Source organism: Podarcis filfolensis (assembly GCF_964270895.1).
Source record: "Podarcis filfolensis genome assembly, chromosome: 13".
Taxonomy (NCBI): Eukaryota; Metazoa; Chordata; class Lepidosauria; order Squamata; family Lacertidae; genus Podarcis; species Podarcis filfolensis.
In genome coordinates, this window is record NC_139615.1 from 601,909 (window position 1) to 618,179 (window position 16,271).

The following is a 16,271-nucleotide window of genomic DNA, read 5'->3' on the forward strand; positions in this document are numbered from 1 at the left end:
TCTGGCACAGTTGTGCGGCCTGTCTGTATTTTCCCTTCCTGTCACAATACGGGATCGCTCCAGCAGTAGAGCATGAAACTCATTTGTATATCGACATAATTTTTTATTGGAACTTTTCAGCGTACAATACAATAAAAACCAATCTAATATAAACAAAACAGAGGGGAAAAAGAGAGAAAGTGGGAAGAAAGAAGAAAGTGCAGAGGCCTTAACCCTCTGTGGATCTTCGCCCTTCTCTCGCACCCTCGCAGCTCTCCCCGGGCAGCGTCCCCTTCTTCTCTCCTCCCGGAAGATGTTCCCTTCCCTGCCTCCTGCGAAGGGTCCTCCATCAGCCTCCCATCGCCTTCCTCACCAGCCCAGCGCGGGGGCATCAAAATACGAATGAAAGCACGACACTCAGTCTCAGGCTTGGGGGTTCCCACCCCGTGTGGGGCTAGAAGACCCTCGGGGCTCCCCCCCCCCCAACTCCGGGGCTAGACCTCGCAGGTAGACTGCCTCTGGGCCTGGAGGTTCGGCGGAGCCCAGGCGACGCCATCCCCGTCTGAAGGCATGTCTCGGGGCAGGGAGTTCCGCAGGCGCGGGAGAAAGGGAGTCACGAGGGCTTTCCTTGGGCGGGTGTCACGTGCCTCAGTGAACAGGGAGAGGCCGGGCAGCGGCGCCCATAGAGCCTCGGGTCCTCCTCGGGCCAGAGGGGCCTATTTTTCCCGCCAGAGCGAGGCCGAAGCCCCGCCCCTTCCTCCGAGGCCTTGCTCTCCATTGGCAGCGCGGCACAGAGGAGCGCGAGGGCTAGACGGGCGGAGAGGAAGCGCGGTCGCCATGGAGACGGGCGAGGGCGGGACCATAGAGTGTCGGCGAGGGGAGGCAGCAGAGCGGCCGGGTCTCCTTCCCGGAGCGGCGGCGGCGGCGGGGTCGCCATGACGTCCGCCTCCACCAAGGTACCGGCGGAGGGGGAAGCGCCGCCGCCAAGGATTCTGGGAGGAGTGGGGAGGGTGCCTCTGAGCATGGGCCGAGTGCCGCGCAGCGGGAGGAGGAGGGGGCAGAGCTCGCTCGCTCCCTCCCGGGGCTGGCTCGCCCTTCTTCCGCCCGAGACCCCGAGGGAGACGGGGGGAGGCGACGGGGGCCACGTTCCCCGCCCCTTCCGCTCAAGGGATGGGGAGCCCCCCTTCCCGCACTGCCGCGGGTCGGGCTGGATGACCCCTGGGGATCCCACGCAGCTCAGGGCGGCTCGGGAACATCAGCTGGGGCAGAACTCGGGATCCAGGTCGCCAGAGGGTCTGAGCCCGAGACCCCCGCCCTGGCCCTTCTGCCCCGGCTCCCCCAAGGGCCGCCTCTCTCCCTCCCCGGACCCTGAGGCCCTTCTTCGCGTTCCTCTCCCGTGGGCATCGCCAGAACGGGGCCTTTTCTGCAGCGGCTCCCCCTTGGAGGAAGACTTGCCTGCCGCCTCCTTTATATACCTTTCAGCACCAGGCAGAAAGCATTCCTCTTCTCACAGGCCTTTGGCCTTCTAAAAGTGTTTGGGGTTATCTGCAGTTTTTCTAGAGAAAGAGGCCGCAGAGCCAACCCCAAGCTTCTCCCTTGTTCTCTTAGCATGACAATGGCGCCACCTGAGAGGGGCCTGAGCTGAGCTCCAGCCGGAAAAAAGCCCTTGGTTATTGCTTTGTTTTCCCTTAAGCTATTTATTTTGTGTTTTGATGTTGCAAACCGCCCTGCCATCTACAGACAAAGGGCAGTATACAAATTTAATAAATGAACGAACGAATAAATAAATAAATACACAGGACACGGGTTGCGAATGTGATCCGTGCGGGATGCACGTTCACAACCCGCGTCTGCACATCTGCACACGTGCAAAGCGTGATTTAGTGCTTCTGCGCATGCGCGACCACCAAAACCCAGAAGTAACCAGTTCCGGTACTTCCGGGTTTTGGCGGTCCGCAACCCAAAAAAACAACCTGAAGCGGCTGTAACCCGAGGTATGACTGAAACATACTCTGTTCATGCTCAGAGGCACCCAGAGAAACACACCTCCTGGCTGGCGTTCTGCATGCCTGCCCCCTTATTTCCACAAGCAAAAATACCTTTGGTGGAGGTCAAGAGGGCTCTCAGCAAGGGGGCTTTGCAGCTGCCCACCCCCCTGCCCACCCTTTCTCCCCCCTGCCTTCTTCAACAAACTCTTCTCCCTTCCACAGGTGGGCGAGATCTTCTCTGCCGCTGGCGCCGCTTTCACCAAGCTGGGCGAGCTGACCATGCAGCTGCACCCTGTGGCCGACTCCTCGCCAGCCGGGTGAGCCCCACAGGAGGGAGGGAGGGAGGGAGACCCCCCCACTATGCTTCTGTGATCTCAGTCAGGGGGCTGCCTATCTCTTCCAAAGGGTGTGGGCAAGGTGGGATGCAGGCTCCACAGGCCGCTCCCAGAGGTGTCCCTGGGCTCCCTTGCACCTTGGCAAGGAAATGCGCCCTCACCATGGACCAGAAACTCAAAAAGGCTGCATTTTGTCAACTTTTGTCAACAACGCTCCTCATAGGGGGCAGGTGAGCTGGTGGGTTCTGAGCCACAGTGGAGAGCAGTGGTTTTTAATAATAATAAATAATTTTATTTATACCCCACCCTCCCCGGCCAGAGCCGGGCTCAGGGCGGCTAACACCAGTAAAATTACAATAAAAACATAATAGGAAAAAAACAACCAATTTAAAATACAGGTTAAAATGCAATTTAAAATGCAGCCTCATTTTAAAAGTAGCCTGTAGATCAAAACCGTAAGGGGAGGAAAATAATAGGGTCAGACTTGAGTCCAAACCAAAGGCCAGGCGGAACAGCTGTCTTGCAGGCCCTGTGGAAAGATGTCAGATCCCACAGGGCCCTGGTCTCTTGGGACAGAGCGGGGCCAGTACTAAAAAGGCCCCGGCCCTAGTTTTTGCACTAATCCCTAGGTGTGCCCCCCCTCCAAGCACTAAAATCATCACATAGCTGGGGGCAACCTTTTTCCATGCGCCCAACTGACGTGCCTCTGCACGGGCCTGTGATTTTATCTATACTATATGTATAAATTGCATATCTATCTATACTATATGTATAAGTCGCCATATAAATCTAGGTGTGTGTAGTATAGAACAGTGTTAAATATATCTTATATATTGTATTAAGACCATGCAAATAACTGCATGGCCCAGCACCAGTTCTGAGGTCCCAAGTGCCATGGAAACGCAGTTGGGCCCCAGTGCGGACGCCACCCAGCCCCCAAACCCTCTCACCCATAGGCTCTCCCTGTGCAGGGGGGTCAAGAGGTTGCATGCCCTTTTTTGCATTTTGGGGGTGGGGGAATGTTGCTTGAAGGACACCCTGGCAGCAGAAGGGGTGGGAGGAGGAGGAGGAGGAGCAGGTAGCAGTGGTGCAAGAATCCTGACCCCCCACTCCCCACTGTCCCCCCAGGGCCAAATGGACCGATGCGGAGATCTCCCTGCTCCGGGCCTCCGTCCAGCGCTTTGGAGACGACCTAAACCGCATCAGTGCTCTCATCAAAGACCGGACTGTGTAAGGGCTGTTGGGGGGCAGCTGGGGGGCGGGAGGGGGGTCCTTGCACAGCTCTAGAGAGGCCGTTCCGCAGGGCAGCGTAGGGAACAGGTGCTGGACGTGTCAAGCTTGTCCTGCTCCTGCTCTCCTCACAGCAGCCCTGTGAGGTGGGCCAGGCCCAGAAGCCCAGGCTTTTGAATGGCGGTGTCTGGCTCTCTAACCACGCCACTGCGCTCCTGTTGAGGGAATCTGACCTATCTTCTCCCCCCAACCCCCAGGGCCCAGCTGAAAGGGGCGGCCAAGCGGAAGGTCTACGAGGACAGCGGGCTGCCCCTCCCCTCGGAGTCCCCCAAGAAGGGGGCCCGCAAGGGGCAGCCACAAGGCCCCCCCTCCACCCAGGGGGCGGCCGGCCACCCCGACCCTTCGGCTCCCCCTGCAAAGAAGCAGAAGGCGTCTGGTGAGTGGGACTCGGGGGGGGCTTTCTCTCTCTGTTTTGGGGAGGGTCTCTCTCTGTCCCAGGAGCAGGGGTCTGCGTGCTCACCCCCCCCATTAAACCAGGTTCTCCCCCCCCCTTCCGACAGACGTGACCCTCAGCGCTTTGAACGACTCTGACGCCCACAGCGACCTGGTGGACATTGAAGGCTTGGGAGACGCCCCCCCTGCCAAGAAGCTGAACTTCGACCAGGGTAAAGACTCAGGGGTCCCGAGTGGGTGCTGGGGGGCCCCTCCCTCCCTCTCTTTCTCCCCCCCCCCATGGGGAATTGGCTCCTCACACCTACTTTGTGGGGTTTGGTTGGTGGGCTGGGTGAGAGGTGCCGGGTGCTAAATGTCCCCGTGTTAGGGGGCTGGGCTCCCCCTGCTGGGTGGGGCAGGGGCCCTATGGGTGGATTGGACTGTGGCGCCCCCCCCCGTTCCCCCCTCCCTCCAGCTCCCTGGTCCTTTCTCTCTCTCTTTCTAGACAGCCTGAATCTGGACTCTGGACTCCTCATGACCCCTGGCACAGACTTGCCCCTCCTCTCCCGCTGACGGACCACTTGCCCCTGCCCTCCGGTGGGGGGCTCTCTCCTCCCACCCCCCGAACTTGTGGCCCCCCATGCAAGCACTGCCACTCCATGCCAAGGACTGTTTCTCCTCCTCTGGTCCTGCCTCTGGGAAGGGGGGGTATCAATCTCAGCTGCTCAACCTCCTCCTGGATCTTTGCCCCCCCCGTGGGGAGAGGAGAGGTTGAGGAGTTGGGGGGCTGCCCCCTTCTTCCCCACCTGGGTGTTCTCACGCTCCACTCCTCACCTGCCCTGCCATGATGGATGCGGCTGCCCTCAGTCCCTGCTGACCCACGGAGGCCCCCTTGACTCCCTTGCTGCGCCCCATGGGGCAGGACTCCTCTGCAAATGGGGGGCCCTCCTTAGCTTCACCCCACTCCCCCCCAAGTTCGGTTTTCTCCTTTTGTATGATGATGATGGTAGCAATAAAAGCCTCTTTCCTCCCTCCTGGGTCTCCTGTCTCTTTGAGCATCCCGTCTTGCGCCCGAGGCCTCTGGAGACAGCAGCACCAGGGATTTGGGGGGGGCACTGATGACACACAGACCCCCCCAGCAATTTGGGACCCCGGGGCTGAGAGGGGGCGGCCTGGCAGGTCTGGAGGGAGAGTCCTTTGGTGGGAGAATTTCATTGTTCTGTATGGGACAATGACAATAGAGATATCGTATTGTATTGAGAAGGTGAGCAGAGCAGGACATCTCTGTTCCCCCCCTCGCCATTTCCTCTCCCCAGCCTCTTTTTTACGTGCCCCCCATCTCCCCACCCCCATTTCCTGCCCCCCCGGGGTGCGTGCCAGGCCCACGGGAGCAGCGCAAGCAATACTGGCTGCACAAGGCAGTGCCAATATTTCTGTGCTGCTACGGCGGGACGAGCCTCAGTGTGGAGGGGGGGCGCGGTCCGCCGGGGGTGTGTCCAGAGGGGGCATCTGCTTTCCATCATGTGAGGGGGGGTGGAGAGGGCCCCCCCGCTCTCTTCCCCCCTCGAAGTCCTGCCTGCCCTCGCGTCAACACCACAAGACGGTTTGTGGATTCCCAGACCACCAAACAAACCATGTTGTGCTGCTTGGGCGGAAACAGGATCCAGTCCAGAATTGAGGGGGGGGGCAGGGGGTGGAGTCAGTGCTGGGGACTCCGGAGCATTGCTTGTTCTGCCCCCCACCCCCCAAACACGCTCACCTTGCAAGTTCAGAGCTGCCAACCTCAGTGCCTTCGGTTTCACTTGTGCCATTTCCCACTCCTGGGGGGTGGAGAGAAGAGGGGTGGGAAGAAGGAGGCCTGTATTTTTTGGGGGGGTATCAGGAAGGAGCTTGGGAAACTGGGATAAAATCGCCGTGTGTGTGTTTGTTGGCAGGGGGACCCTCTTATCTCTTATCATAATAATAACGAATAATAATTTTATTATTTATACCCCTTCCCCGGCCACTCTTGAACCCGTGCTTGCACTGCGGAGGGTTGGACTAGATGACCCTCTGGTCCCTGCCTGGCTCGGCAGTTCTGTGCAAGGTCTGCATTCCTGAAAAGGCCTGGCGTGTGTGTCCCTGTCCCCACCCCAAACTCCTTCCCGAAGTAGCTGCTGGGCTTGCCACCCCCACCCCACGAGGAACACAGAGTGGCCGGGGTGCCCCCCCCCAAGGAGGAGGCCTTGCAGCCCCCCAAGGGCAGCGGCATAGCAGGAGGAAATGGACCGGGCGGAGGGCAAGGCCAGCACCCCCTTCCTGGCTGCACAAGGGGTGCACCCCCCCCCCCGCCCCCGCCACAATTTGCACACAAGCAATTCATGCCAAGGGACGGGGTGGGGGGGTCATGCAATTGTGCACACATCCAGCTGCACCCTCAAAAGGCCCTGGGTCGGGGGGGGGCGTTTGTTCCCCCCCCAAAAAAGCCCGTCCCTCCCTATTGGGGGTAGGTAACATATTTGATAGATGGGGCAGGCCGACGCCTAAGAACGTGGGACCCCCCCCCCCCCCTTTGTGGAGAGCCGGTGGGTCTGTGAGTAGTTGGGACAAAGCCGCCCTGCCTTCCCCGTTATTCCCGAAATCTCTTTGGCAGGCCTTATTTCAATAAATAATATAGCAGTTTTGTCCTGTAAAACTACCGCCCCCCCCCCAACATGCTGGGCAGCCCTCTTTAGGGAAGTTTTTAATGTTTGGTGTATTTATTGTTTTTTTAATATTCTGTTGGGAGCTGCCCAGAGTGGCTGGGGAGGCCTGGCCAGATGGGTGGGGTATAAGTAATAAATTATTATTATTATTATTATTATTATTATTATTATTATTATTATTATTATTACTATTAATAAATTAACTGCTCCCCCCCCCCCGTTTCGCCATGTTCCATTTTAACTGGAAAGGAAGTGTTCACTTCGATTCCATTTTCTTTGTTTTTTGCAGGGGTATCTAATTCTCCCACCCCCTCAAAAAAGTGACCCCCAAACTCTTTTCTAAGAATTTGCTGCGTCCATTTTCCGTTTCTCCACCCTCCCCACCTATTTTCTCCAACGTTGCAAATGGCCGAAGAGAAGTTTCGAGGCGCCTGGTGCCTTTGCCTGGCTGGCCTCCTCGAGAGCCAAAGGGTGTGATTTGCTCAAAAGGAAAACCGGGGAAATTAGAGGAATTGGAGAGGGTGGCCCTGGAGGGCTGGGGGTGTGGGGGTTTGTGTTTTTTTTCGGAGCAGGGGGTGCTCATTTGTGGGCAGTGAGTTGAAAGGACACCCACAAAATGCTGTTTTTGGGGTACAGGGACCGGCAGTGGGGCAGATGGCAGTCAAATCATCGATGGGCCCAAGCCTTGCTCTCAATATTCCCCTGTTTTCAGGGTTAGAGGCTCTGAAAGCTTATATACATATTTTGTGGGGTGGGGGATCGAAATATTTGGTTGGGGGGCTTGATTTATTTTTTTATTGTGGAGGGAGAGTAAAAAGGAACCTGTTTTGCTTCAGAGGTGTCCAGCTGCTGTTTTTGTGTGTGGTGGGTGCCCTTAAATTTCAGGATTCTCGGGTGCCCTCAAAGGCGTGATCCCCCCCCCACTGAAAAACAACAACCCCACCCCTTTGTTTTGCAGCGAGACACCCAAGAGGTGTCCGGGGCCCGATCCGTCCTCTGGGAGGAAGAGGCTGACGCCTTTGAGGGCAGGATGTGGTGTCTTTTGTAAATGACGGGTTTCTTCTTAAAGGAGGGGGTCCGCATGGGGGGCCGGGCTCCTCTCTCTTAATTGTGGGGTGTCTTGCGGTCTAATTCTGGGGTTCCCGGGGGCTTCACCCCCGCAAGATCCGAGCCTTTGTTGTCCTGGGAGCCTCTTTTTGCTGTTTTCCAACCACACAGGGTGTGCTTTTGGGCTATTTTGGTGAGGTGAGGTTTCACCCTTCTCTGTTTCAGGATCAGACCCCCACCCCCTTTTTTTGGCCTACAAAGCCAATTTCGGGGTGTCTTCTGGGGGTTGCCCCCCTCCTGGATTTTCTGGATCCTGTCTGGGGCCTGCCAGGCCTCTCAGCTGCCTGCACCACACTCTGCCCAGCTTGCAGCCGTGGAAAGGAACACACCCAGCTCCTCCCGGGGCAAGGACAGTCCTGAGCCGGCCCCGATCCCCACGCCACCTCCCTGGGCACCTCCAACTTACCTCCTCTGCTGCCCCATTGCCCCCATCCGGGCGCTGGGGGGGCGAGTTTTCCAGAAGCCCTTAAAAAGCACTTTTACACCCACGGAGAGATAGCAAGAGGGGGCCCTGATGTCTTTGCCACCCAGTCCTGGCACGCTGCCCGCTCTGGATCCGCATGGGGTTTGTGTGCGTGTGGCCCCCCCCTCCTGCAAAAGGGAGGAAAAACTGGCCCCCCGCTTTTTGTTCAGGTCCCAGAATCGGGGGACCCCCTTCCAGCTCGCCCCACTCTTAGATTTTTCCAGGGAGTCCAGATTCGGAGGGTGTGGGGGGCAAAAGGAAATAAAAGAAAATAAGAGGGGCCCCCTCCCCAAGCAGGCCCCCCCAGGAGCTGCCAGCCCTTTTCCGTGCGATTGTGGAGGCAACGAGAGAGGGAGAGAGAGAAAAAAAGAGCAGGGGTGAACGGAAAAAAGCCTGGTCCTTTTTCCCCCTACGCAAGTTTCTACACTTGAAAAAGCCCCTTTGGGGCGCTCGGAAAAATCTGCAAAAAATTCAGGGGGGAGCCTTGGTGCCCCACTGGCGGCGTGCGGAGTTTGGGGCGGATCCGGGCAGGCGCTCCCCGGGGAAAAAATAGCTTTTGAGCGGCTCCGTCTCCCGCCAGCTTCAACGTCCCCAGCTGACTTTGACACGGTGCCAACTTGCAAGGCTGGCTTGGCAGCCGCTCAGCTTTTCAAACGGCCACTCTGGCTCCCTCCCCCCCCCCGGACGGAGGGCGCCCCACGGCACGGGGCCAGGCTTCGGCCTTGCAGCCCCCCCAGGTCCCCCCCCCCGTGTGAGTGTGCTTTTCTCCACAAGCCAGGCCGGTGTGTTGGTGTGTGTGTGTGTTTGTGTGCGCCTCTCGCTTTCCTGCCACCGAGGCTGTTGAATCTGCCGATGCAAAACGCCAGCCGGCTTTACCAGGCAGCGCCAAAGCCCCCCCACCCTGCCCCAAACGGGGCCTTGGCACGGCAGGCAGGCCTCCCTGGCACAGGGCATGCGCCCCCTCCCAGGCAGGGGCTGGGGGGCACCCCTTGACCCCCCTCCCTCCCGCAGGCCCCCTCCCCACCTGCAAGCAGCCCCCCTCCCTGCCTCCTTCTCAGAGCGGCCCCCCAAAAGAGCTGCTTGGCCGCCCCTAGCAGGAGAGGTCAAAGGGCAACGGCCTCCGTTTGACCCCTGCAGAAGCCGGGAGGGGCAGCAGGTCCCCGGGAGGAAGTGTCAATCAACCTGCGGGCGGCAAAGGTCAAAGGGCGGCAGGGGGCTTCTGTGCGCGCGCAGAGCGTTTCCTCCAAGGCAGGGAGCCCCAATAGTCGTAGGAATTGATCGCTGGGGGTCCTGCGTGTCATGGAATTGTAGAGTGGGGACCCCAAGGGACATCTAGTCCAACCCCCTTTTGCTTGTGGGTCTGGGCCCACCAATCGCATATGATTTTTTTGTGGGGGGGGGGCAGCTGGTTGGTTGCTAGGGCAGCAGTGGCATTATTCATTTTTTTTTGAGGGGGGCAGCTGTATGTGTTGGGAGACGATTCCTTTCCAGGAAAGGATTTTTTTTGTGAGATGACACAACCCCCCCCAACTGGCAGGGCCTCTTCCTCCTCTTCCGCTGGGGTTTCATTTCCTGTAATTTGCCCCCCCCACCAAACCACCTTGTGGGGCACATTCTTCTCGCCTGCAGCCATTTTTAAATCCCCCCCCCCTAAAAATGCCAAGCCAATAAGGAGCCAGTGGGGTCCTTGCTTCAAGGTCCTTTTATTACAGAATTGCAAAATGCACAGCAGATCCACCAGGAGTGGCAAGGGGGGGCCCTGTTTCAAGCAATGCCCCCCAACCCCCAGGGCAACCCCCCCAATTCCCTAACAGAAAAATATATATTATATATTTATAGAAGATATGTACAAATTATATATATATACATAGAATAGAAAAATAATCCTGCAAATGCCTCCCCCCCCCCGAAAAACATGGTTTATACAGTACATGATTTGGTAGCAGAAGGGTGGGGGATGCGATAAGAGACCCCTTTCAGTCCATCTTGGTACACAGTTCTTGCTGGGGGGGGGGACATCCTTGTCCAAATGAGCTCAGGGAATATCACTTATGCCCCCCCCAAAGTCACTCCTGGGCTTCCCCACCTGAGAAACTCCAAGGGTGCCCCCCACCTTGTGCGGGGATGTTGGGAGGGAAGTTTAAAGCATGGGGGGGCTCCTGCAAAATTGACCCTCGCATTAAGCCACTAAATGAAACCTCTGCCTCCCCCCCCCAAATCCTTGGGTGCCTTTTTTTTAATTAAAGGATCCGCTGCACCTCTTTCCTGACCCCCCCATCCTTGCTGGAGGGTATTCCCCCCCCCCCGAACGAAGACCAGCTCCGAGCACAGCCTGATGCAAACCCCCCCACACAAGGAATGGAGCTGGAGTGCCCTTTGCCGTCGCCTGGGGGGGGTCAGCTATGGGGCTGGGGGCGTGAGAGGGACCCCCGCCACAAAGAGCTTTTTCGGGGGGGAGTCGATGTCCAGTCCTCCTGCAACGAGAAGCAGAGATGTGGGTGAGGGGTAGAGAATCCGTATCGTGCCCCCCCAGTAACTGCCCCCTCCCAGGTACCCCCCCATTTTGCTCATGCTCTTGGAGCCCCCCACAAATGAGAGTGGCCCCCCCACCGGCAATGCCAATGTTCTTCCATGTTTCCCCCTTTTCTTTTTCTACCTTTCCTCTTCAGGGTTTCCAGCGCTGGGGGGGTCCTTGTGCTTGGGGAGGAGGGGAGCCTGGAAGAGGGGAGCAGATGGGGGGGGCAAAGGTCATGCCAGTTCACCTAGAGAAGCCTGCAGTGGCAGAGGAGGGACCCCAGGGTCATCCATCCCACCCCCCTCCGACCCACCTCTGGAGATGCCAGGCGTGGGGGGTCACAGCGCTGGGGGGGCTGCAAAACTGGGAGAGAGAGAGGGGGGGAAAACAATTAGGGGGGCCCTGCCCCTGCGAAGCCCCTCCATCCCCGGGTCTCCTCTGCGCCCCACACTCACCCCATAGCTGGTCCCCGGGCCGGGGCTGCTGCCGAGGAGGCCGCCGGGGGGCGCCCTGCAAAAGCAGGACAAGCTGAAGCTGGAGCTGCCGGGCCAGGTCCCCCCCCCATTTTGCACCCCCTAAAAGAAAAGCCTCACCTGCTGCTGGGGGGCCCCCAAACTCTGGGGAGCGCCTCGCTCACGGCCTCAACCTTGCAAGAGAAAAAGGGAAAGGGCAATGAGCGTTTGCAAGGGGGGGCTTTCATTTGGGGGGCCCACATGCAGAGCCCCCCCCTCTCAACGCGGCTATGGGGGGGGCGCTCACCCCCAGCCCGCTGTCCAGGCAGACGCTGCTGCGGCGGCTCCGGGGGGGCCCGGCCGGCTCCTCCTTCCGCGGGGGGGTCCTGCGAGGAAGGAAAGGCGGGGGGGGGTGAGTTGCGTCACTGGCTGCGCCGGGACCCCCCTCCTGCCCCCCCCGCGGAGCCCCCCTCCTACCCGCAGGACCCCGGCAGGAGGGGGGCGCTGTTGGACCTCCGCAGGGCCCCCCCCGCCCCGCTGGGCTCCACTTCCATGCGCTCCATGGGGGGCCCCCCAGCCCGACGCCTCGCATCCCAGCCCCCCCCCGCAGGAAGAGGCGGCGAGCCAGCCGCGAAGTGGGGGGGGCCCTTCTGGCGGCTCCGCCTCTTCTTTCGCCCCCCCTTTCTTTTCAGTGCAAATACTTCCTCGCGGGAGGGGGAGCCGCCCCTCTGGGAGCCCCGCCCCCGAGAAGACTCCGCCCCCTCCTCCCCCAGTGGTCGCGGGAAGGAAGTGCACGGGGAGGAGGGGGGTTTCTCCTTCCCACCCCCAGAATACACGCGCGCATGCATACACACCTGCACGTGAAAAGGAGCCCCTTTGCCACGGAGCGGGCAGGGCGGGGGTGGGGCGCCCCCTGCTGGCGCGCGGGAGAAAGGTCCCTCGGCAAAGAGAAGAGTGTTGCGGAGCCGCCCCCCCCCAGCGTGGGACCCCCTGGGGTCCCTTGCAAGAAGAGCTGCAGGGGCGCCCTTGGCTCCTTTGGCAACGGGCACAAAGTGAGCCTCTAGTGCCATCTGCCCACCCCTGTGGAACTCCCTGCCACTGGAGATCGTGTCCACTTCCAAACACCTGCTGGTAAGGTTTCTGTTCCGACAAGCCTAGGCAGGCAAGGCGTCGCTCCACAAAGGTTAGTTGATTTCTGATTTAAACTTTTTATGTTTTTTATTGTTTGCATTTATTATTATAAACAGCAGCACCCCATACATATAATGGCACAGCAGCATACAACTTAAAAAAAATTAAAATGGATACTGTAGAGTTGGGAAAGCTTCGGAAACAGATGACAAAGGATATGGAGGGAAGGGAGCAACCCTGCTAGGAGGAAAGGTTGCAACATTTGGGTTCCACACAGTCAAAAAACAAATTAAACTAAAAAGCCTAAAAAAAAAAAGCAGCAAAATAAATAGCAGAAACAAAAGCTCCAAACTTAATCTGTTCTGGAAGTCCATTTGACTTCTGAAAGGTTCAAAAACCAAGGGGCAGCTTCTGATGGGTGCAGGTGCCCCGGAAACAATAGCTGACAGCCGCATCGGATGTTTGGCTTCCGAAAAATGTTCAAAAACCGGAACACTTACTTCGGAGTTTGAGAACCGAAGTGTCTGAGAACCAAGGTACCACTGTACTTTGCTGGAAGTTCCTTCTTTTTTGCCAAGACCTGTGGGGAGGGGCAATCCAACGAACTGAGCAGTGGAGTAAACCTGCACCCATAATTTTTCCGTAACAGACTTCATTGGGGTGTTACCAAGGTGGAGAGAAACCAAGGTGGCGCTGTGGGTTAAACCACAGAGCCTAGGACTTGCCGATCAGAAGGTCAATGGTTCGAATCCCCGCAATGACGGGGTGAGCTCCCGTTGCTCGGTCCCTGCTCCTGCCAAGCTAGCAGTTCGAAAGCACGTCGAAGTGCAAGTAGATAAATAGGTACCGCTCCGGCGGGAAGGTAAACGGTGTTTCCGTGCGCTGCTCTGGTTTTCCAGAAGCGGCTTAGTCCTGCTGGCCACATGACCCGGAAGCTATACGCCGGCTCCCTCGGCCAATAAAGCGAAATGAGCGCCGCAACCCCAGAGTCGGCCACGACTGGACCTAATGGTCAGGGGTCCCTTTACCTTTATCTCATGAGTAGGGCCGGGTGCGACCAGCTTTTCAACGTCGCGATGTGTCAGCAGCTAAATATTCTGAAAGGACGATACATCGCAGTGTTGAAAAGGAAGGCGCAAACCATTGAGTTTTGGCGAATTATTTGATTCTATATTGGATTGTCAGGGGGAACAGTACATACATGGTATTCACTTATTGCTACAGTTTTCTTTTCTGATCTTTTTTCCTGTTATGGGTGTCTGGTGCCTGTGTCAATGGTCCTTGTCCTGGCCTTAGTTAGAGGCTGTGGTGGGGACTTGGGATTTTGGGGGAGTCGTTTAACTGCCCACCCCCTGTTCCTGGTTTCAACAAGTCCATGACCAGCGGAGGCTGCTGTTGCCATTCCTCCTCCTGCTGTGAGAACTGCGGCTGCTGCCGCCTCCTCCTCTCCGTCCTCCTCAATCTCCTCCTTTCCCCTTATATCTCTGCTGTTAAAGATGGACATTGCTTTGGAAAGATCAGCTTCCTGTCATAGCCTAGCTGGATACTCCTGACCTTTTAAGGGGATGATTGATCTTTAAAGAAAATTTTATGGGTGAGCTGACTGTCTGCCTTCTCAGGGTCTTGTCCTCCCCAAATCTTTAGCGCTGAGCACAAACGGGTATAATATTCGGACGGACGCTTGTTGGGTTTTCGTATGACTGCTTGAATGTTAGTCTGATTGATGGATAGCTGCCCTGCAGGCAGGGGCGTACGAAGTGGGGGGTGGAGGGGGCGGGTCACCCGGGTGCCACTCTGGGGGGTGACAAGATGGCCCCTGCCTCCCCCCCCCCAGCTGTAGAGCGGCCGAGGGTGCGTGCAGTCTGTACGGATGCCACGCTGCCGCTCTCGTGTGCCGTCCATACGGGCATCCGTACAGGCTGCCTCTCGCATGGCGACCGTACGGGATGCCGCACATGCGCAGCCTGTACGGACATCATGCGTGCATCACCGGGCGGTTTGCCCCGCCCCTCGGCATCCCATCCCGGGTTCCATAGAGGGTTCCTCCACTGCTGCCTGCAGGTTTAATTCTGTCTCATACTGCTTTCTTAAAACTCCAGCACCTTCAAGGGTGTTATGGGAAAATCCTTGGGCTCCCTTGGATTACCAAAGACACCAGCCAGGAATAGAGGAGCAAAGCAGCAGCCAGTAGGCCTGGTCTTTATTCCAGTGACTGTTGCAACAGAGCTTCCACCCATGGGAGAAGCAGGAAGGAGCCCAGAACAAAGGGCGGCTTCCACTTTTATCAGTTTTACAAAGATACCCACAACACCCCTAAAAATGCATCATGCATACATCACAAATACACCACAAATGGGAGGGTCTGGTGACAGAAACCTGAGCATGTGGGTTGTCCCCACCCTCCTCTTGACCTCCACCTCAAACCCATCAAGGAAGACAAAAGAAATATTTACAAGTTCCTGGTGTCCCCCCTCCCCCCAGTTAATCACACCTCTTTGTCCCCACCAAGAACCTAACCCATTCCTGGGTGGTTTGCTATTGTCCACAGGATGACTACCTGTCTGGCACCCATTTGCCAGGATGCCAGTGATTGTCTCTTGTGCAAGAGGCTGCTGTGTTCCTGGATCCCAGGTTTCAGGATTACGGCTGCCCACATCCCAGGCTCCCCCCTCAGTAGCCATTCCTTTCCTGAACAGAACAAAGTTGGAATTATGCAAATCCGATACTGGAGCGATTTTATATGACTTTCTTCAGGACATAAATGCATTTATCAGTGCATTGTTACATTTGGTAATGTGCAGCTCAGGCCCTTTTGAATAGAGATAGGAAAAAACTGATGAAGTGTTTTGTGGGGACATTTGCAGGAGTGATTGTGTTGAATTTGGTAGTTGGTGTGTGTGTGTGTGTGTGTATGATATCTGCTGGAGTGGCAACCCCTCCCCTTTTACATAAATTCCTGCAACAAGGGTGTTGTGATTCCACTGTGGTTCGTCCTGAGATTTTTCTGGTGGGCATTTTGGCTGCCTTTGAGCCTCTCCTGCTGCAGTCAGAATTTTGCCTCTTTCTGCTTTGTTAAGTCAGGCGCTGAGGAGCATCCGTACATGTGCCCACCACAGGTGGGGAAGGTGGGGTACTTATTTGTCTGAGGCACCTATCTTGGTTGTCATGCAGGGATGGCATTTTATCCGCGTTCCTCCTGCATCAGCTGGGGGAGAGGGGGCAGCCTCTCAAAAGGTGCATGCTGGGTTGTCAGGATCTCTGGCACCCCCAAAACAGGTGGACGAAAGTCCCTTCGTGGTCGCCAAAGCAGTTATAAAAAAACAGGGATCACCGTTTCAGCTCAAACCCAATCAAAGGACTTGCACACCCTCAATGTTTGCTCATCGGTCAAAGTAAAACTAGAGACCCTGTTTTAAGGTGTGGGTTTTGCAAGCTCCTATGGGTTTGTTTTCTGGGTTCTCTGATTCTGGATGTGTGTTTAATGCACTTATTTGTAGCTAGTGCACTTGTTTCATTTTTCTTACATCACTCCCTTCATGTGACCCATACTGGCTGGGGCTGATGGGAGTTGTAGTCTGAAAGTGGAGGGTGCCAGGTTAAGGATAGGCTGCTTGGAGGGCCTTCCAAGTGCAGGCAGAGTAGAAACTGTGGAACTCCCTGCCACCACAGGAGGCAGGGAAGGCCAGCAACTTGGGATGGCTTTAGAAGAGGATCAGGCAAATTTGTGGAGGAGGAGAGAGCGATCAATGGCTACTACCCATGAAAAGCTGGCCAGAATTTGTGAGCCTCTGTATCCCAGCTGCTGGAGACCACAGGAGGGAAGAATGTTACTCTTGAACTCGGATCCTGCTTGTGAGTTTCTGGCAATTAGCATCTGGTTGGCCGCTGTGAGAAACGGATGCTGGACTTGGTGGGCTCTTGGCCTGATCCAGCAGGCTCTTCTTATGTTCCTACA

General features: G+C 57.0%; 3 protein-coding genes across 6 annotated transcripts in view; 2 read left to right on the plus strand and 1 right to left on the minus strand.

The window, feature by feature from the left end:
* LOC310746788 (uncharacterized protein) overlaps positions 1-16,271 on the plus strand; it is a 125,393-nt gene that overhangs the window by 85,070 nt on the left and 24,052 nt on the right. The window lies entirely within an intron of this gene.
* Positions 807-4,997, plus strand: BACC1 (BPTF associated chromatin complex component 1). Of its 3 annotated transcripts, none has more exons than XM_083581960.1 (6): positions 807-935; positions 2,190-2,284; positions 3,431-3,532; positions 3,790-3,968; positions 4,093-4,197; positions 4,470-4,997. In XM_083581960.1, the coding sequence occupies exons 1-6, from the start codon at positions 915-917 to the stop codon at positions 4,535-4,537; spliced, it is 570 nt and encodes a 189-aa protein (XP_083438086.1). In that variant the 5' UTR covers positions 807-914; the 3' UTR covers positions 4,538-4,997. The 3 variants fall into 3 exon arrangements, with proteins under 3 accessions (XP_083438086.1, XP_083438084.1, XP_083438085.1); XM_083581958.1 differs by having other exon boundaries at positions 814-935; positions 4,474-4,997; XM_083581959.1 differs by lacking the exon at positions 3,431-3,532 and having other exon boundaries at positions 814-935.
* LOC310747549 (uncharacterized protein) lies at positions 9,999-11,877 on the minus strand. 2 transcript variants are annotated; one of them, XM_083582022.1, is made up of 7 exons: positions 11,663-11,863; positions 11,493-11,571; positions 11,327-11,379; positions 11,189-11,243; positions 11,047-11,096; positions 10,875-10,933; positions 9,999-10,692 (listed from the first exon to the last, which is right to left on the minus strand). In XM_083582022.1, exons 1-7 carry the CDS (start codon positions 11,746-11,748, stop codon positions 10,619-10,621), a joined length of 456 nt encoding a protein of 151 aa, XP_083438148.1. In that variant the 5' UTR covers positions 11,749-11,863; the 3' UTR covers positions 9,999-10,618. The 2 variants fall into 2 exon arrangements, with proteins under 2 accessions (XP_083438148.1, XP_083438149.1); XM_083582023.1 differs by lacking the exons at positions 10,875-10,933; positions 11,047-11,096; positions 11,189-11,243 and having other exon boundaries at positions 11,663-11,877.